The sequence below is a fragment of the Accipiter gentilis genome, chromosome 19 (assembly GCF_929443795.1).
Source record: "Accipiter gentilis chromosome 19, bAccGen1.1, whole genome shotgun sequence".
Lineage (NCBI taxonomy): Eukaryota > Metazoa > Chordata > Aves > Accipitriformes > Accipitridae > Astur > Astur gentilis.
The window spans coordinates 11,636,347-11,659,058 of NC_064898.1; the positions used below are offsets into that span (position 1 = coordinate 11,636,347).

Consider the following 22,712-nt stretch of genomic DNA (forward strand, 5'->3'; position numbering starts at 1 on the left):
AAACAAAGCAATGAAAGAATGGCAATTTTAGCAATTTACCTCAGGAAAACAAGGACTAGAAGAAGTCACTGACATCAAGATGGTAGTTTATAAAGCGCGTGCATGCAAAGACTCCTGTCACAATGGATCTTTACCTTATTCACATAAACTCACATGTTTCATCAAGAAAAAGTTCCCTCCACCACAGAGCCCTCACTTCTAGGGTAAATCTCTTTCAAGTATTGCACAATTATATAAAACAGGAGAATCCATACAATGTTGACAGGGCACTGTTGGGATGCCTTTTGCACCCCAAGCACTCTCTAGGGCACTCCTCCCTTGCAAGGGATGGAAACTAAAATCCATAGCTTCGCTCATGTTGTACTCTGCACTTCACACAAGTTGCTAGAATTATCAGAAAATTGCATCTGCATCACCTGCTTCACTGATGCACTTCTCACATTTCCCACCTCATGTTAATACAAACACAGTAAAGAATGGATAAAGAACTGGCACCTTAATCGGTGTAAAGTTAGTTCATGTCACCAGCTGTCACTTTGCAAAGAGCCACCAGATATCACCACATGGACATTTTTGCCTTCCTCTCCAGAACATAAAGATTCCTCCTAAAGTCAAACCAGAGTTGTTACTTTACTCCATAAAAAGAATAGAGACTTAAATAATGAAATATAGAATCCCAGATTCATATCTATAAATGTTAACCATAATTGCAATAGAGGATAGCTCTGGATTCCATCAGGTTGGTGAACAACCATCACCAATCTCTAAAATATATCAACGCATCTATTCAAAATGCGTTTTTATTATTTCGCTAGATTTAATTCTGCCACTCTTGTCTAGCTGGACTCGAAGTGTCGCACCAGACACTCATGACATGAACAGGTTTCACTCATACTGTTGGCTGCAGGACAGGACAGCCAAATGCCCTTAGTTAAAACAGCCACAGAAACAATGACGACGACAACTCATTTTTTAGTCCTACATGTCTTTTGCCTTTGTATCAAACAGCTTCAAGGTACAAAAAATAGAAAAAGCTTTTAGTGTACCTTTAAGACAATATTGCCCCTACTTCCTTCCTCATTACCTCCTAGAGTGGAGAACTTGTTCATGTTCATCACTATTCAAACTTGTTTATGATACCTACATGTCTACAACAGAAAAACAGAGGCATGCAAGTCACAGGATTTGCATAGTACAAGATCTCCAGGTGTTGCCCTCTAGAAACACAGATTACTGCAAGTGGCAAGGCAGATGAGCCAGGGGTGATCCACAATGGCCAGAAAACTGGCCATAAGAAGGTCTTCTAATGACAACACATTTACGAAGGCAGGCCTTGCTAAGCAGACAAGTAGCATTCTCTTAACCATTTTTGAAAACACCACCTTTGAAGAAAAAAAATCATTAATTCACACCAATTACTACACAGCAGTTTTGGAAGGATACCTACCGTGGTAGGAGGAGGAAACAGTAAGGACAACTGGGTAGTGCCATGAGAGAAACTCAATCTTTGTTGTGATAAGAGCCTTTGCCCTCAATCCCATGTTCCTTCTTGAATATATCAGTCTTTTACAATATTATATAGAAATGAATACCACTGAAAAGGAAGGAAGGAAGGAGACACACATGATGTGTAACACGGTACTGCCCGGTGGGCATAAAAGAAACACACATCAGGCATTTCCCATTCTCCTCCATCCAGTGATATGCATGAATCCTAATACTGCACCAGCACTGAGAATAAATCATTCCAATTAGCCAATAAGTACTGGTTGAACACTGCAGGAGTGTAGCATGGAACCCAGTAAGGAAGAGTTTCAAATTAAAATCCACTACCCTGCTCATGTGTAGGGTCATGAGCAACAGAGAGACCAGTCTGTGGATCACTCTGACAGGTGGATTTCATCTGCATGAGTGATGTGATGGATATGCGCTCTGTAATGAACATGAGCCTGGTGATGTGATGGCAGGGAACCATCGCTAGTCCTATGCTACAGGAAGAAGTCTGATTTAGATTACTCCACTTTCTGTCAGTGTTAGAAGTGTGAATATATATGGTCTGGTTCTCCATACACTCACATCAATTTTATGCAGCTGTTACTACATTTCAGTGAAAAAACTCCTGATTTATAATCATTGTAAGTAGGAGGAGGACTAAGACTAAAATATCTCTAGTGAAATAGGTGTTCAAGAGTTTAGTGAATAATTTGATATGAGTAATTAATTTGAAGAAATTGATATTTTTCCGTAGTCCTGAACAGCCCAAGAAAAGTATGAATGTTTAACATTTATATGCTACTTGCAATTATTTGTGAACTACATCAAGTAATTTGTAGTCTACACATAGCTCAAATAGGAAATTATGATTATTAAATAAAAAATACAATTTACAACTCCCATAGCAAATTATGTCTTTTGACTAATTTATGTAATGAGCTTAGCTAGTCTGCCCTTCATGGATTTCAAACTGCATGTTCGATATTTGCAATTATCTGTGCAGGAAGCAGTTACATAAGTCATCTGATCAGTAACAGAAACACTAACTACCATGTGGGATGCAGTCAAAACAGCAAAACCAGCTTATTCTACAATTTCAAACAATTCAGAAAATACTGAAGCATGCAGTTAAAATTTACAGCTGAGTCTTTTCTGTTCAAAAGCACAGGGGTAGGAAGCTTTTCCCCTCTTCAGTAAGCACTACTATCTATAGACATACAAGGAAGAGGTGGTATGAATGTGAGGTATTGTTTGTTCTTTATTTTTCTCCAGAACATTAAGTGTGTTGCTTAATGTTTTTAATAGGTAAGCAGCACTGATGTGTTGCCTGAGGTTTGTCACTAGGGCTGGAGAGGGAACAGGGTGCAGCAGGAGAATAAGCAGCTCAGCACATGTGAAAGAAAGGCTCGGGAAAGGTATGGACATGGACAGCCAGTCGAGACAGCTTGAAAGAAGATTTGGTCCAATTTTCAGTTTGGGTAGGATTTCCCCTATTCCCCGTTTTGAAACATGATTGAAGGGAAGATCTGAAAAACTAAATGCTTTTGATCATATCACCCTAATGATAGTTGCCCACCCCCAGTTAGAGCAAACGGGGGCCTCACTGAAACATATGGGAGCTTGGTCTTTAGCTGGCATGGAACCAGGATTTCACTCTTGATCCTTACAATCATGGTTGTGCTCTTTCTCTTTGTTCTTATTAAACTGACTTGCTAGGTCCTCTTCCTTCTAACTGCTTTATGTCTCATCCCCATTACTTGTATCTAGCCAACTGAACAAACCTGAAATAAGCCCAAATTTGACACAAACTAACTTCCACTGGCTACTAGTGCTCATTATAATAGGCTGTCTCTTGTTGGTGTTGGATATTCTACAGAAAAAAGTGAGAGGGATTAAAGAGCACCATAAAGCATGCTTAGAGCAAACAGCGCACTGCTAGGATATATATGACAGCAGCTAAAGTGATTCCTAAAAAGTTTGCCCTAGCTTTGGCACAGTAAAGCATGACTGTGTCAGCAATGGGCATTTCCTTACTATGGGAAAGCAGCTCCCCTAAACTTCAGTGCTGTCTGCCACTTCTAGGTTGTCCGAAACACTGAGAAGGAGATAGCAATCTATTAGAAACTTAGAATAAAAAATAAGTGCTTTGAAAATATACCCAGATAATAGATCAGCCTCTCCTATTATCAATTGCCTTCTACTTTTAAGAACCCCATGAGTTCTGGATATGTTTTTCTTTATAAGTAATATTTTTACTGTTGTCATTTTCCCTCTCTCACCTCCTTACTATTTTATTCAGCTGTGAAGGTGGCAGTTTTTAAATCTGAGAGGTACTGAATGTTAAGGACCAAAAATTCATATTCAGTCACTGAAATAACTGGCCTGATTTTCCCCTGCAAATACAAATCTTCTTTTGCTGCGGATGGAAATAAATCTGATGATACTCCTATTCCCATCCATGTAATACAGTTAAGACTATTGAGGTTTGTGGTATTATGTGCAGGTTAAATGAGTGAGTTAAGACTGAGTCTTGTTACCTGCACAGTGGTAATGATGTCTCCTCTGCAGTCACTGATGTAGACAGGTACCTCCCTAGTTATTTCCTGCACAGAACTACGGCTCCATCTGCACTTGCAAGTCCTCCCTTGAACTCACTTCACCCCCTTTGTGAACCTATTTCATCAGAGCCTGCTGTAATCACTTATCATGAGCACGAATTTGAGAAGCGGGATGCTGGTTGCTCTGTGGGCCATTCCCTCTCCCCCACCACACGTGCCCTGTCGCTGTAAGACTCCACAGGCCACACTCCCTCAGTCTGCTACCTGTTCTTTTGCTTTGAAGAAAAATGGCAAGTCTCGCAGAGGGGAAAGGCAAGTTTTGTTTGCCTTAAATAATAAAGACAACACAATAGTAAATACTGACAATTTTAACACAGAACTAGTACCTTCACTTCTGTTTTCCTGACAATTTGAATGAAAAGCAAATTATGTTCTGCCTGTGAATCAAAAACTCTCCTACTTGACTGAATGATACCATGATAAAGAAAATACTGGTGAGTTTGAAGGCAGTACTGAAATGCATAATGCTAGAAACACAAACTTTTTTTTTTTTTTTCCCTAAATAAGAAGGTGCTTTAACAAAAAGTACTCTAATGATGTTTCTTTAATGAAGGACTAATTGCCTCCAGGTGATGGCATTTGAAAAAAGATGTTACAAGCGGCTTCTTATTCAGAAATCAGCAGCCAAGATCAATAAACAAAACATAAAATGTAGGCATATTATTGATGTAGATAATGTAGGCATAATACTGCTATAAAGGGTTGAATTTGGTGAGGAAAGCTGATGAAATAGAATAGCTGATGCTAATTCTACTGAGGCTGACTTCAAGTAGCTAGTGTTCAACCAGTTTGGTTTTTATATGGCCTTGAAAGATACGCCAACTATAGCTGCTAAATCCATATTGCAATTAGAAATGGTTACCTTTGTTGATCAAAAAAAAATGAAATGGAAGAAAAGAAAAATAACATACCATGTTCACACACAAAACAAAAAAGAGCTATATCAGGGACATCAGGGAAGGTGGAATACTATAACAACACATTTTATATTGTTATACTATTCCACCCACCTTAATGGAGAACCCTTCGGTGTGGCTACGCCGTAGCCTTTCGAATCCAGATTTCCTCCCACTTTCATGGTGTCACATGGCTTTCGTTGCTCAATGTATTCATTCATGGTGGACTCCAGCAGGAAGGCAAACTTGCCCTTGGATTTGCGGACACGAGCTACTCCCTCTGCAGTAGTCCTAGTGAACACTGATGGCTCAGCTGATTTCATGTAGGTCCACATCTTTTCATACACTGCTATTTTTGATCTCTGGAGAAAATTAAAAAGAAGTTAGAACAAAAGAATGTTGCAACATTTCAGAATGGCACTGTTCAAAAAACCAATCATATTTAATTTATCAAATACCTGGGGTTGGGAAAATCATATTTGGATAAGGATTTTCTTTGAATTCCATGATTATTTTAAAAGAAACAAGAAATAACAATATCAATACTATAAAATCAGATATTTTTAGGTCCAATTAGTCTCTAGCAGTCACAATAAAATAACTGCAAAGCTAAGACCTGAATTTACTGTGGATGAAGGCAGTGCACACAAAGTGATGTAAAGTGTGTTTTAGGGGAATTATATATGAAACTGATATCCACAATAAGCCTGTATGGGAAAGAAAAAATAAAATAATCTCCCCATTAAAACTGAGCTGAACCTTGAAGCATTTCTCAGTTCTAATACCCACTTCCTACACCATCAAAATGACAATAGCTTAAGTAACATTTCAGCTTTCATAATTCAGAGTCCAGAATTAATTCAATTTACATTCAGAGAGGCTCCACAACATTACAAGACATGATTCACAGTAAAAGATGGAAACAGCAAATTGGACCAAATATGCTATTAAAGAAAACAAAATGCTCTAAGCATTTGTCTTAAAGAAGTGTTAGGTATGTTTTTAGTATCACTGCAGTATCAGTGGATTTATTTTAGACTCTGATCCTGCCAGTAATTGAGTAAGAAATGTGCTTGCTCAAAGAATATGCAAGAATTCATGGCTTAGAGTGCATTAGTTGGAAATTTTCCTGTCTGGGAGTGCATGGTGTAACCACAAGTCAAGACTTAAGCAAAAACAAAACTTAAAAAAATCCCCCCAAAACCACACAAAAAAATTTCATTGAAAGGAAGGAAAAAAATGTTGTCAGGCTGAGAAGCTTCCCACGCTCATTAGATTCACTCAACAACTCCTTTGCTTCCTCCAGCAACAGGGATACATACATGCAAACCAGCAGTGCAACAGCTGAACACTATACAGTGTTTTTATTTAGTAACAGATGGCACTTGTCTTCTCTTATGCATACTGCAAAAAGGACTTTCTAACCCAGTGCTCAAGTCAGCTTTCATTTGAGTCAACAGGAGTTTCTAGCTAAGCAAGATTTGGTCTTTGAGCCCATTCCACACTGTACTGAGCACTCCAGGAAAATAGTCATTATCATAAAGCCTCAAAACAAAGGGCCTTAGAATATTTAAATAAATATCAAGTACTCTAATGTAGGTATTATTTAAATTGAAAATGGCTTTAAAAAGGCTGCAAGTGAGCCTTTGTATAGGTAAGAGTAATTTCCCTGAAGCACTTCTTTTTACCAATTACTGAATAATTGTATTACTTAGAAAATAATTTGTTAGGGAGGTGGGTCTAAATTGAAAATAAGTGGTATTTAACCAGAAATGTTCAATAAAAATACCATACAGCAGAACATCATAAATTATCCTTGCTTCTTTAGCTTGTCTATATGCATCATTTTATCTTTCTGTTAAATATAGTAAAATATAAATTAACAACAGGTGTGTATGTCTATAATCACATCCTGCCTTGTCACCCTCTCCTTCCACTGTAGTCACAGCTACTTTTCATTTACATAATAGTGGCTGAGAGCAGAGCATAAGATAATGTATTCTTTTTTGCTTTACTTTAATGTAATTTCATAGATTTAATTTACAGAAAGAAAAAAATAGAACACACCAGTAATGAATCAGGCATCATTTGAAGAATATTTACTTGCCTTTGTCTGCCCTCACTTCCAATAATTTCTAACATCTTAACACCCATATATCATCAGATTATAAAGTAAACATATAATAGGTCACTTTCCTTCAAAACTAAACCCATACAACACATAAAATAGCTCTATTAGTAAGAGGAAGTAATGCCCTAAATCAATTGGAAAAGGTTGCATTTAAATCTATTTTTTCAGGATCTAGTTTCCTTTGCTCATTGAGACACAAAAAAATATGGAAAGTCTAACAAGGCATCTGCTCTGTAAGAACATTTTCTTCTCCCAAACTTTTATCTGTTAACATTCAATTTTTGCATGTCAACTCAGAGTGAAAATTGAAGAGCAAACCAACAGATATTCCTTATTATCATATGAGGAAACATTGCAGCTTTCCCCTGCAGTCAGCCAAGCTAGGATAATTTTCATTTAGGGCTTTTCTCAGTAGGACTGCTAAAACTAAGTTCTTTCCCTTTTAAGCAAGCTGCTCAGAAAATGTAACTCTCACTGCATCCAGAACAGAAAATAAGAGTAAATAGCTAATAGTATCAAAGTCTTTTTCTTTATGTTGGCTTAAAATTACTTTTCCCTTTTCTGTTTTCAATATGGAATCAAAACAGACTGAACAGCTGTTCAGAGTTTCTGATATTTTGATCAGAAATGATCAAATGATGAGAAAATGTCCTGAAGGCTCATCTTCAGCCAGATAGTAATCACTGACAGAGAAGTTACACAGGACTCTAATCCCAAAAGTGATGATGTTTGCTTCCAACCATGTAAAACGTTAGACTTGGAAAACAAGTCTTCTCATACTATTGTTTCAGGCTAGGTTTTAATTTATGTAATATGAAAACAGTGTTTGTGCAAATATTGTTTGTCAATAATGTTTTATCTTTGTCCCTGTTTTGTGAAAAATGTTTGCAGAAATAGCGCATACAATATCATTAACAATCACTACAGTGTTGCAGACATTAGAAATAATTCGATAACAGAGGCTCAATTGCACCGTTTTAAAAAAAGTGGTCAACAGTCTAAATCTTGATAAAGCTTCAAATTTTGCATATGCAGCTATATATTTAGCATTTGTAGTTACTTCTAATGTTTCCCTTTGTATTTTGAAATAAAGGAAAAAAATATAAAGAGAACATTGATTTTCCTTCTTTTTTCTCTTAACCCTTTAAGATTAAAGTGTTTGTCATTATAGATGGACAAAGAATCTTCTCTTTAAGGAAAGATCTTGCATGAAATATTGATTGAAACAAAAAAGTATCTGTGTTTACAGGATGATTTAAAAGAGTCATGAAATTTTTGTGACCAAGACTGTTTTTTATGTCAGAAGACCTGACCTCATTGCTTCAAAACAATGGCTTGTACAAGTGTTTTGAAACTCTTAAGAAAACAACCCTATTCCTTTGTTCTTTACTGTTTCCTTGGGAATTAATTTTTGCATCATCACCTAAAAAGTTGCAAGCACTGGATGCTCTTGAAAGTACAACAAGTTAATAAATCCAAAGTTAAATAAATCTGCCTGGTCCTCAGCATCATGTTTTTAACTACCATCACAGCTTCATTCCAGTTGAAAGAACTTTTCATATGCATATATAGTGGTTACCACCTCAGCTTGTGATGGACTGAAACTGGAATTCCCAGAATTAAATACCTAACTTTCCAAAAATTGAGGAAACAAGACCTTATGGGTGAAGAATAAACGAATATAAATAATAAGTACTGATGGATTATAATCTTTTCAAGAAAATAGTAAATCTGGACATCTCAGGATCAAAATATTTCAATTCTCAGACAAGCTTCCTATATCTTAATGCCACCATTTTTGTAGACATCTGGTGTGAAATCAGGGCTTCTAGGGACCACAGGCTGAGTTTGGACCTCTTGGGGTAAAAAATAAAGCTCCCAGAGAGCATCTGTAGTGTCATATTTAGGTGTATACCAACATCCTGACTATAGAAGAAAACAGGTGTAGTTAGAAAACTGTCACTGAACCATATTCATTAAAAAATGAGGTACAAAGCACCTAGCCATTTCAGTGGGATGCCTCTAGATTTGTTGCAGAGAAGAAGATACTTTAAAGGGTGATTTATTTCAACATAATACACTTGTCCTGTACAGGATGCACATGGGTGCTTTTCTTTCTCCAGTGTCTACAGAAGAAATCTAGAAAACTAGCTTAGACTAAATTCCTTGGACAACTTCATTATGTGAAGGCTCAACCACTATGTGTTGGTTAAGGGTCATTTATATCTTATAAGGCACAATCTTTTTACAGCTAATAGAAAATATTTGCAACTTCTTCTACGGGGGTATCTTTTGCAATATAAAGGTTATTTCACTGCAGACCTTTTGGGGGTCACTCAGCAGCCGCCCTTGAATTGATACTGTCTATAGTTGACAAATCCTAACCGTAATTTTGTTAATGATTCACTGCATTCAATTTGGCTAAACTGAAAACAGTCAAGGTGCGTGGAAGCACCTAACATGGAACAGTCCCCTTTCAATTAGACAGTAAGAAGAAATTATCACTCCTTCTTCCTTTCTTCTAAAAATGCCTTGAACTGCACATTTCAGATAAATAATGCTCCTAAACTGTGTAATTTCCAAGGAAGGATTACTGGCTTACAGCATTTATTCAGGGCCATGTTCAAACACTAAACTCACACACATTCAGTCAGCTAGGCTTAACTTTCATCTGCTAGAGACACGAAATAAAGCAGGAGGGACTGTTTATTATATACTTCTTGTGATGTCCAGGCTCCCTGTTTTCCAGCTGGCAAATGATGAGGATTACATACCAACCACACTAATACAGGAAAGCAAATGGAAATGAAGTAATCAATACAGACAGCACAGACATATGAATGGCTATTTAGGCTATTTCCTAATGCTCCAACTACATCCCCCTGAGATATATTTTCTCTTTATTATTCATCTGAAAGTCAGCAAATTAAAAAATGCATTTCCTGTCCACCACCCAAGACATTAAAGCAAAATACACACATCCAAATCCGTAAGCAGAAACAGAACCTGCAAGACTCCATGTTATCATCATAGGTTTCCAATGTTGCACATGATTTCAGTACTAGCTTCAGATGAATCAATAGCACAATGCTGCTTTAATTATCACTGGCTTCAGTATCCCTCGGGGCACCTCTTTTGCCCAATGTGACAGGATCAATAAGTTTTCCACAAATTAAAATAACTGAGAACTCCAACAAATGGTGTTGTGGGGGTAAAACTGTTGCTAAAGTATTGCAGGAGTTACAAACTGTATTCCATATCATTGCAAAGTAACATTATTTCATACTCCCAAGCATCTTATAAGAGCAGTTGTTAGGGAGAGCTGCTCTAATGGACATGCCAACTTACTCTGAAGAACTCTTTGGTTGACCCTGAGTCCAGTGTCCCATAAGCAATTTCCGTTTGTTTGGCAAGGTCTTCTGCACTTTCTATGGGCGAGACCATTCGCTCAACAGTCAAGAAAGCAGCGAGGTTAGCAGTGTAGGATGAAATAATGATGAGCGTGAAGAACCACCAGACACCTCCAACAATGCGACCTGAGAGGGATCTAAACATGAATAAGATAATGCACATTTTCCCGTCTCTTAAGCCACGAAGAGAGAGAGAGAAAGAGAGAAGGCACCATTATTGCTGAACACGTATCATTACGTAACGGTCAATGGGAGGGAGATAATTTGCATAAATACTAATAAATGCTTTTTCTCTGGAATCTTAATGCTACAGTACAGATTTCACTGTATTAATACATATCACGCACATACAGAAGTTTGAATTCTCTTGAACAGAGTAATCCCAGTTTCTTATTATTTCAGTAAATGCCTAAAATAGCAAAAATTTTGTCAAAAATACTGGATAGGTAATCTCTTTTTGGAGACAAAGGTAAAGCATGGTAGCTGCAAATCAGTAGCTTTTTCTGTTTCCTCTTAAAAAAACCCAAAGACACAAAAGGTTTTGCACATGGATTATGTTGGCTCTAGGATTAAGATGTTCCTGTCACCCAAATTTATCACACATTCTACAAGCTACTGCAATCATTTGAACTTTCACATTTTTGTTATTTAAGAAGCAAGCATTCTGTGGTAACAGAGATATTTATGTTAAGTAAAAAATTATATTTTCCATTTTAATACCTGTAATTTGATGAGAAGGTTGTTGAGGAGTAATTTATATCCAGTCTTAATCAGTATCAGTTTTATTGCAATAATAGCAGAGTTAGGCCAATGCTGAACACTCTCAAAATCTCACTGTAAATGGCTAAAATGAAGTATTCAAGTTTGAAAGATTGGTTTATAATGTTTAATTAAGAAGTTGTAGTTACTGCACACCAAAGTTCCAGAATATCTTAAAAGGCTGAGAAATTCAGGACTGGGATCATATATTACACCCGAGGCACCTACTCTGTAAGGCATGGCTTAGCGATACAGTGTGGCTTCTCAGAGACAGATGGTCAAATATTCTCTGTCTCTCAGACAGAGAATGGAAGCAGTGCTGTAGAACTTGAGAGGGAACAGAAATGGGACATTCCATACTCTGGAAGCAGTGCTGTAGAACTTGAGAGGGAACAGAATTGGGACATTCATTCATGCAAGACAAATATTCAGCACAATAGTGTGCATTTCATAATTGTAATACAATGGAACTAATTTAGCAACAACACAGCTCCTCTGAAGTCAACTCAGTGGAATTGCCCCTGTGTGTTTCAGAAACCTGCTGTTTCTGAGAGCTGTTGATGGTTTATGCACATTGACATATGTAAAGTAATACTGATGACTGAAATTCAAAGCAGATTCTCTGTTGCCCTTATCATAGCTATTAAAAAAAAAAAAATAATGAAAAGGCTTCCTAAAGAATGAACTTCAAAACACTGCCAGGAAAATAAATGAAGGAAGATGCTATGCTTCAGTGTTGAAGATAAAATGCAAATGTAAAAAAGATTTGACACAAACCTTGGGGAAATATCACATCCTTGTTGCATAAAGGCACCCAGGGAAAACCAGAGGCTGTTGAATATGCCAAACTCATTGGGAGGCTGGTCACTGGGTCCTTCTTTCCCATCCTCTGGTTCTTCTGTGTGCCACTCATATGGGCTAAACCTGCTAACTAGGAACAGGACCACACTGACACCAATGTAGGCAAAGACTATGCACATCCAGATCTCATACGCCAAAGGGTCCAAGAAGGAAAACACTCCTGGTTTAGATTTCTGGGGCTTTTTGATCATAATGGATATCCCCAAACTCATAAAAGGCTTAGAAAAATCAATGACCTCTTCTCGTACCAAAGTGATGGTCAGAGGCGCAACAGCAATCTCTGCTTTCTATAAAGAAAAAAGAAATATAGATGTATAGATTAACTGGAGTTGGCTTATACACTCAGCTAAGCAACTAATTTCAAAGGCATATCATTAACATCAGGACACTGTGGCTTAAAAGTTCTTTATAACATCTTTCTGTTTCTTTTTATCACAGACTGTATTTACTCAATATGCTTTTAGTAAAACATACATATTGCAGGTTTTTATTTTACAGAATTATAGAAATACTTCATTTTCCTGCTAAGGAGAAGACTCTTAAATTTTATAGAGGTGGGCAGCAGTGTAGGTAGATCATTTTAGGTATTAATTTAGACTTAACGTAAAGGAATTCAAGGAACAATGAAAAATGAAAATGACTCTATTGTCACTGAATGTATAGAGTTTTTTTATAAGATCCCAGGAACAGTAATTTATTATCATATTTTCATAAGACACAATCATTCTTCGAGGGAAACCAGGTCATAGACTCAAGGAAGTTCCAAATAGCATGAAGCAGCAAAGGTGATTAACTATTGCCCTGATGCCACAAAGCTGCACGCAGTTGTCTTGGGGGAAAGATAGTTCAATAGGAATGAATCAGATTTTAAACAGTGCACAAAGGCAAGTATACAGAAAATAGCTGTGCAAAATCATGCAGTGAATGGACAAAAAGCGTGCTGAATCCATTCCCCTTAGAGACAGGAATAATTTTTAACATGTTTCTCTAGTATGTTTTCAGAATGAAGATGCCAGTCTTGAATGAATTGTTATTGACGATGATGTTAATGACAGCTGCTAACAATGATGTCTGCATGAACTGTAAGGTATTGTAGCTGTGCTAATGGGTCATTTCTGTCATTAGGGATTCAACATTGCATCAGGGTTTGCTCCTTGCTTTGCCTTGTCTTGCCTTGCCTAACAAGGCAAACATGCCTTGGCTTGTACACTAAAGCTGTCATTACAGAAGTACTTAAGATGGGAATTGTAAGAGGAACTGGGACAACAGATGCAGAAGCTGCTGAAACCTTTCTCCTGTTCATCATTGTGGTGCTGTATCTAGGTAGCTTCACAGAGCAGAGCCCGTGCTCTATGACCAGCTTGGACTTCTACACAGCTTATGGGCTAAGGAGCGTAAATTGAGCATATTTTGAGAATGCTTTGTTTTGGTTGCAAATCAGGTAGACTCACAACCTGCTTTCTGCAGGGGCATGACTCTGCTTCAGGCCTCAATAGATGAGATAATCTGCCTGTATTCACCCCACCCCAGGCCCAGTCATCTTCACGGGCACAATTAAGAGTTTTTCATAAATCTCCATAATAGAACTGTTGTAGTTTTCTTTTCTAAATACTTAGTTGGCCCAAATTCATCTTATGGGGTAGTATTTTCAGCTATAGTACATAGTCCATAGTTTAGCAAAGCATTTAAGCATGTTTGCCTTTTAGGATGCTCTTAAGGACATTAGTACTCAGTAAAATATACAAGGATATATTTAAATCCCATCAATTTCAATGAGATTAAAACGTACTGAAAATTAAGGATGTGCTTAAATTTTTTAATCCAATTGTTAGATAAATAGCTTGTGTGATAAAGAAAAAAAGAATTGAAATGTAGGCTTTTTCGTCACCTCACACCTTTGAAACAGATAAATGCATTTAAAATAATAAGTTTTTATTATTTTATACACTAAGTTATGCTGAGCTGTATGTATTTTATGGAATTTAATTTAAAACTAATTTTATGTAGTTAAAATTTAAACTATTTTGCTAGCTGTATAATTTTGAATAATTCAAAAGAACTGACTCATTCCAGTGCAATGGCCCCAAAATGCAAATCTGTATTAAAATTGCTATATATTAATCATCAGATTATATCTGTCATTTTGAAGTAGTTGTGATGCAAACACTTATAATCAATTTTATGTAAAGATATTACAGTCTAACCAACACAATTAAAATCATAATTTTGCAAGCATATCAGCCAATATCTCTGGTGCTAATGTGTTGGGTAAACATTATGATAACATTGCTAATTCTCTCAATTTTAATGTAAATTTTGTAATACAAGGCATTTTTAAAAATTTGGCTTCTTGTAGTCTTGTGTTTACACAAGTCTGACTGACAGATATTTTATGAAGATAGTTACTATATGAAGAAAAATAACATGTCTAAAATATATTTTTAAACTTCCTGAAAATTATAACGTAAATTTTGTTTCTGTAGACTAAGGATTGTAGGATGGTTTGGGCTACTGGTATTGTTGCATATTTTTGTATTTCATCTCATTCACAAATTACTTTTTTCTAGAAGAATGGTTCCTTTCCTTAGAGCCAATGTCTTTTGTATTTCTAAAATTCAGCTACTGTGAATCCCTAATGCGGAGTCCTTGAAATGAATAAACTGAAAGGCTCAGGGAAACCGCGATCTATTACTGCTAATCTGTATTTGTCACATAGTGGTATCTTCATTAACAGATTGTAAATGATAGACCTGGCCATTGGTCTTCAAAAGTGTTGGCTAATGTTGCATTTGTTGTGTCTGCAGGTTGCTACTGAGATTAAAATAATGATCCTTGAGGGTTGCTAGTTTTTCCAGTGTGAAGTGTGGAGATTTTAAAGACCTAATTAGCACACTGCATATTGTGTGTGAAACACTGGATAAGATTCATTGTACGAAATTTAAATGCTCAAGGAGTACATGCAGAACTTAAACTATATCAGAACTAGCTGCCGACGTTACTTTAAGGAGTTAAAGAGGAGAAATAGAAACACAGCCTATTTCATTACGACAGTGATCTAATGTCAGATGATTCTTAATGTAGATAAATCCATTTCATGCCAATGAAAATAAAGCAACAGTACACAGCTAGGTCAGAATTAGATGCCAAATAATTGGGAAAAGGGCAGCCTTCCCAATCTGATCATATTATATATTATTTTTGTAAGACTGCTGTGTGCCACATTAAGGCCTACATAAACTCTTTGCTGTTGAAAGCTAACGACAATAGTTGTGCATGATAATCATCAGCGTTTGTGCTTTACCCAGTTTATGTACACCATATAATTATGGATTTAAATGATTAACAATATAACAATGGTGCAAACAAGTAATGATTTTGTTGCCAGTGAAATCTGTTTTGACAAAGTCTAATGATACTTCACACTTGAATCAATTGCACCTGCAACAGCATTTCAATCAAGGCTGCACCACTACCAAGTACAGATGGGTTCTGGATCCTTCCAATATTATACAATGGGAAAAGATTAAGTCTGACGGTAAGAGACTTTTACTTTTCCAGAATATATTATTATAACCTTGTGAATAAAATCTATGCTTGGTACAAGTTGTATGAAGATGGTAAAGCTATTTGAGAAAAAACATGCAGGAAGTGGTTTCAACTTCAGAAGCTCATGGCTTCTCATATTTTAAACAGAAATGAGTTGTGACCTTTTGTGTTAAGCAGTGAAAGAATAGCATTCTGTGTCAGGACAATGAATATTTAATTGGAGCTGACAGTGCACTTGGAAACACCTGTTACACGTGTTTAAGAGTATTTCGTCCCCAGCCAGCATTTCTCCTGTGAGCTGGATACCAAGGCCTATAGAGGACAGGGACTACTGCTGGCATTTGGATACGTCAGTACATCAGTGACGAATGACCAAGATTTCCTGGTAGTTTTTAATAGAGTGCTAAAACCAAAAACAAAACAGGAAAATACCCCCACCCCCCACCCCCAACCTTTTGTACAGTCATAGCAAAACTGTACATCACAGCACTTTATATGCTGTTTCCCCTGGGACATGATGGAAAAATCAACTACAGAGTTTAGGTAACAACCAAGCTGCTCTGTGCAGCATCTGAAGTGTCCAGATACCAGAACGACCAATGGTGCATATGGGTCTTGAGGAGACATGGGATAAAATTGGCACATGTCCACTCTCAGTAAGATGGATAGGGCTAAGCGGTATTGGTGGCACCAAGGCACTGGGGTACGGTGTAAAGAGCAGGAGAGGAAGTGGAGCCTTTTGTGCAGCACAGAAAAGGTCCAATCTCACTGGCCAGCCCAAAAATCTGTTAATCCTGTAACATGGTTGGAAATTAGAAGCTGTAAAATGTTTCCCAAACAGATTGTCTTGTTAACTTGCTAATTCAGTTGCACATTCTGTCTCAATCTTGGCTGCATATAAAAGCCTTGCTTGAACCACAGCCAACTACTCAGAGTACTTGCGTTTATGATTTGGGAATCTATCAGAGAAGGTGAACATCCTCTTATAGCAGAGCTTTGCAGGAAAGTCTCTGGCTGACTGATTTTTCTGCTTTCTCTATGTGGAATAGGCCAGGGAACCTGATGCTCTGTAAATCACCTGACAAGGACTCAAGGAAGTTGCAGGGAAGATGCTCTTCATGGATTCCCTACAGAAATCTTAAGCAGCAACCTTTTATAAGTTAACAGAAAGAATAATTTCCTTTAAAGCTACACCCATAAAAGTACATTAAATATGCTTGGAGTAGCTCTTGGCCTTAAGGCCAGCTGGCACAGGACAGTCTGTGTTGCTACCATGTAAGTCATTTAACCTCTAAACCAGCATGGCTGCCTCCAAGCTGCTTATAGGGAATGGCCTCTCCCCCATCCTAGCGTCAGCTGGGCTGAGAAATTGTCTTGGACAGCAATTATGGGCCAAAAATATACCAGGGGCCATTGCTGCAATTTAGCAGATTAGTCAGGCAAGTTCAAGTGCCCAGAGTTACTGCCTGGTGCCACTGATATCCTGGGATATATATAACCTCAAGGAGCCTTCAGACAGTAGAGCAAATATACTGGGCAACAGTGGACTTCTCTTAGTTCCTTCAATAAAAGCAGCTCTGAGAGCTTTGCTGCAGCTCACTCCCAGAGCTCAATCCCAGAATCACAATCAGACTGCAGCCTTCCTAAACAGATAGTTGTGCAGGAGCTTTTAAACTTCGCCATCAAACCTTTAAAGAGCCTTCACCTCATTCTTTTCCACTACAAAAAAGTGAAGTGTTGACCATGTATTCTGGGATGTCCTCTTCATGCAGATGATTTGTAACAGGTTCCTTATGCCTGTGTTTTGTTGCTTTCAGCTATGTTAATAGCTGCAGGTCACATTCCAGTACTGGCATGAACCTCTGTGTGAGCTTCCTAACAGCACTGTATTTCAGTCCAATACTAGGGCAGTTTGGGTTTGATGAGGTGAATTTTTCAAGATAAAAGAAAAAAAACCAAACCCAAACAAACAGAAAACTAAAGTGCAATTTCAAGTTTCCTCTATAATTTTCAACTAGATGATAGGCCACTGAAACTATGCATCTGAGCAAGGGAATTTTCTCACAATTTGTAAAATTTCTCAGATGATTTAGAAAATCTACTGGTGTAAAACAGTGCATAGCCATTGACATCCACGTGTTTGCTATTGCAATTAAAAGCCAGACAAGGATCCACCTCCATTAGGATAAAGTAAATCTGAAAACCCCTTGGTTTCTAATATCCTGAGAGTTGAGATGCCTCCAAGCCACAAAAGTGGATATACATGCTTGGTGAATCATTCAGCTTTTCCACTCTTTAAAGACACAAGTGAGGTTGGTTCCTCCAAGAACTTCCAAGAACATACAGAGGTTTGTGAGGCTGGTATAACCTTCCCATTCCCATGGGGAAATCAACAAAACTCTGGGGTGCTATTTCCCACACTCCTAGAGCACAGAGTCTATTTCATGTCGAGGAGTCCCCTGAACTGATGGTAGTGGAGAAGACTTCGACAAAATATATCAGCTATACTTAGCTGACAGAAGGGAACAGAAATGGAGCTGCTAGAAAAGCCACTAGGCTTTTGCCACGTCTGGCCCCAACTGTTACCGGAATTGCAAAAACTGCAACTGTGGATGGATCAATTGATATGCAGCAGTTTTTTATAGGCAGGTTGAGGCATGTTATGGGTTCATTAGCAGAAATGTTCTCACCTGAATAGTTTTAGGATTGTTTTTTTATTCCATCACTGAAATAAAAAGATTCTCTAAGAATGCTGATCTATTCTCAGTGCAGATGCTAGCAAGCACAGCTCTGAGTTTTGCTACTTTTGGTAACACCAAATATTGCAAATATTTCTTCGGGTTTGTTGGAACCATTTTCATTAAATATTACAACTTTATGTGTCAACAGAATTGTTAACTGTTATGCTATTCTGAATAATCCTTTCCCAGATCACTGTATAACATAATGCTCTTAGTTGCTGAACTTACCAGTTTGCTCTTAAATTTTATTATTAATGTTCATCTTAAAAGTCTATCTTAGTTCTGAATTGCCTAGTTATGTACTTGTCTGTAGTGTTTTATTACATATGTTTAATATATGATGGTGGATTCTCCATTTCTCAAACTAGACCAAGAGTCCTATCCTCTTTAAAAGATCTGTCCACCATTCCATGAAAATGAATAAATGAGTGATATTCTTCCCAACTAAGTTTTATAATGTGTCAGGAATAGATGGTCTCTAACACTAGTTCTAACATTAATGAATTTTTAAGGGATGCGCAAACTATGGATGTTCCAATGTTACAAGGTACTAGTTGAATAAAGAGTAGAATTTGCATGAAACTATTTGATTTTCTCTTGAAATTAAATGAAAGCACAGAGATCTGAAACAGAATTCTGTTTCTTTTCTGTGACCCTGATGTTAAATAAAATACACACATACTTCCTATTTTATGACTAACACTATGATAAATTAAATCCTGCTTCAAAAATTGGTATGCTTACCCCGTAAACAAGTTCTCCCACCATCCCATTCCAGATTTTTGTCTCTGGATCCCTTGCTCCATATTTTCCATCAGGAACAATGGCAATTTTGTACTTGATACCAATATGTTTTGCAATTTCTGACGCCAGATCTACACAGTATCCTTCAAACTTGTCATTCCCTTCAAATGTATCATGGTTTTTCTTGAACATAACATATGGGGCTTCCTATAATGAAAGAAGTAGAACTGTAAAGGAGAAGTATACCGAATATACTCTGAAAAGTAACATGTCATCTACCGACTTAACAACACACATTTTATCAAAAGTTCATGGATAGTATTAGCACATTTAAATTAAAATGTATGAACAGAAATCCTTCTAGAAAGGTATAATATTTACACTGTAATTTGGCTTATGCATTTCACAAGATTTATCAACCTTACAAATTATGAACACAAAAACTATGTAAGAATGCACATAAATTTTACTTTGTTTTAAATGAAAAACTTTAGTGCAGTATATGCTAAATTTAAAGTGTGAATAGAGGTTTAACCCATACAGTGCAAATGACTGTAAGATAATGCAAGGTATAATTTATGCTTTTGACTTCAGTAAGAAAGCATATCTTCTCACAAAATGTGGTTATTGTCTATGTAATTTCAGATGCACAGCCTGAATGATTTGCTTTCTTGTGGTTTAGAATGCATAGTTACTAAGAGGCTACATATATTTTAGTGAGAATATAGAAATACATTCCCAAGGAAACACATATCTTCCCCTTCAAATAAAGTGTGGATTCTGCAAGGTCCTTTACGATGAATCTAAGCAATATGCGTGGACAAGAATGGTATTAAGCTGACACTGACTTTACATGCTGCATGAAAAAGAAGTACCAAAATATTTTTGGATGGTGAGTGCCATTGAAAACGAGTAAAACCTGTCTCAAAAAGTGGATCTTACATTCCCTGTGTAAATCACACTATCATAATAGTGAACATTATGTGACTGGGAAATCAAGGTCACATTTTTCTTTTTTGCTCTGTGTGGATTCAGACTTTAGCAACCATTATGTAAAACTATACTTTCTGGTGGCATTTTAAATTACTTCACATAATCCATACTCATAGCCAGTTCCAGATAAAATACTTGTCACTAATGTCACCCTTTGTTTGAACTTACATGACAAAATACTGGCAACTTAAGTTTTCTCTACGCTGGCCCTGGCGAATGTTGCTTTTTGACACCAACCTTGGTAGTACTTTGCCCTATTCACATCTTTCCTACATACATAATTAGTACAAAAATAAATTAAAAAAAGGTAAAAGTGTAGTCTGAGAATGTCTGCTTCATTTAAATTACATCAACACCAGCTGTAAGTAACAGCAATTTTGTAACCTCTATTAAGTGTTTATCAATGGAGGACACGTGGCATTACATGAACAATAGGGGAACTGAATAAATCAATTCCAAAATTTTTCGTTGTGTCAGGTAAATTTTTCCATTTGGATACCAATATGTAGCTCCTATTAGCAGGGTGTGGACCCATCCAAGAGAAGAACTTGATAGGTGAGCCCGAACATTATCTTTTAATTTACTATTATAAGGTGAAAAGGCAGAGAAATAGAACAGAGAGAGATTATATGTGGGAGGCACTATTCTCTTTACTTATGTAAGTTTACTCCCTGTGGTTACTCTGCCCAGGACCCACCTCTGTATAAGGATGGCCAAACAGAGCTTTGTGTAATGTGAGTGGAGAACGTTGTGTAGTTCATTTACATCAGTGTTAGAGAAAAGGTCCCAGATTAAATTCAACACAGTTTGGGAATGGGGAAGTGCTAGTGTTTCCTTAAAGACAGAGTCAGGTTCCTAAGTATTGCAGGAATGTTTCACTCTCAGGTATATTCCAGGAACACCTCTCCCCCCATCATCTCCTTCTGATGTTACTCTCTGCTACAGACATTCCTCTTTGGGCCACAATCCCTTAGCAGTAATTCAGTGTTGGAGGCCATTGATGCATTATGGCCATTACTTCAGCTAAGGAACCACAAAGGATAGAAAAGTGTCCATAATGATCACTTCCAAAGTCACACTCTGTCTGACTACCTATGTCTTTCTACATATGTCATTGCACAAAAATGGTTAAAAATAAAGAGGTGAAAAATACTCTCTCTCCTGACTGTAATTTAGCCAACTGCCAGCTAGATATAACAACCAAGCCTTGTCCAGTATCCTGCATTTGTGGACTCTCCGTACAAGCCTCAGTTAGCTACATTTGCTTGCTGCACCTCAAAAGCAATTTTGTTTTTCAAAGACCAGAGTTAGTGACTGCTAGCTTTTCTGATTCAGCCTTTCTTACAAATCCCAAGCCAAAGACATACAATTAAAGTCACACCAGGAAATAATAATTCTGGAGAGGGACACAAAGCAGACAGGCACAGAGGAGGACAGGTCAGCCTGCTCCTTCTCCCAAAACCCAGATGCTGTGCTTCTACCTGCACCTCATCACTGACAGGGCTGCTACAAAAAAGCATTTCAACTGTCTCTGCATAGCAAAGCAAACTGATGGATGACTTATTTTTCCTGTTAAAGGCTAAATAAACTTCAGCCCTCCTCCGCATGAGCTCTGTGAGGGAATGCTGAGAAGGGAAGCATTGGGGTCCAATACCATCCTTGGTAGGTGCAAGCAGCGACAATCCCATCCAGTGGAGGGACCACCAAATGAGGACTCAGAAGATCTGGGTTCTGGCAGGGATCTGCTGGGTGACTTGGAGGAACCACATTGTTCTCTCCCCGTCCACTTCTCTTTCTACACACTCTGATCTTACTGATTTAGTGCAAAATACAGAAAGGAACATATCTTATAATGCAATTCTCTTATAAAGTAAGGTAGTACCTCTTGCTGTGACTGCTTTAAAAGAAGCAGTAATTGAGTGAGGATTATTTCACACTGCCAGTGTGAAATAATACAATTAAAAATAACGGGAACACTTACTACCTTTTGCTCGCCACGTTGTCTTTTCCCTCCTACCTATTTTACACAGAATAAAAACCAATTTCTTTAATTGTTGTGCCTACTTTACCTGCCAAATAATGAAAGATATATTTTCAAGGTAGAATTTGATGGGGCAATGTGGGTGGGACTGAATGTGGCTTTTTGATAAAGACTGTTTGCAAAAAAAATGAAATAGTAGGACTCATTTTAAATTCTGTCCATTTCAGACTTTGGGGGTGTTTCAAACTAATGAGGTGTGCAGATGTTATTATAATAACATCAGGGCATGGAAAGGCAAGTTTTAGTGGTTTGCTAACAAGCAAGTTACACAGACGAACTTGCAAGGTCACACTGCAAAGTAATGAAATATCTGAATTGATCAATAGCACGTACTCAGCCATATATTCTGTCTGTGGCATTGAAAAAGATGATTTTTTTCTGTATAATCTATTACAATAGCATTTTCTAAATTAGAAGTAATGTTAGTGTAACCATGCTAGTCTAAAGATATAAGAGATGCAAGACATCTGTGGAGAGG

At 37.3% G+C, this 22,712-nt stretch overlaps 1 protein-coding gene across 9 annotated transcripts in view; it reads right to left on the reverse strand.

Annotated features, from left to right (window-relative positions):
- The window catches only part of GRIA4 (glutamate ionotropic receptor AMPA type subunit 4), a 235,318-nt gene that overhangs the window by 37,296 nt on the left and 175,310 nt on the right, over nt 1-22,712 (reverse strand). For all 9 annotated transcript variants that reach the window (XR_007508857.1, XR_007508856.1, XM_049823381.1 and 6 more), the window contains exons 10-13: nt 19,201-19,407; nt 12,086-12,456; nt 10,488-10,686; nt 5,123-5,370 (exon numbers count right to left, since the gene is read on the reverse strand). Coding sequence is in view for 7 of the 9 variants with exons in the window: in XM_049823381.1 (XP_049679338.1) it covers nt 5,123-5,370; nt 10,488-10,686; nt 12,086-12,456; nt 19,201-19,407 (1,025 nt within the window). In the remaining 2 variants the exon portion in view is untranslated. The remainder of the gene's footprint in view (nt 1-5,122; nt 5,371-10,487; nt 10,687-12,085; nt 12,457-19,200; nt 19,408-22,712) is intronic.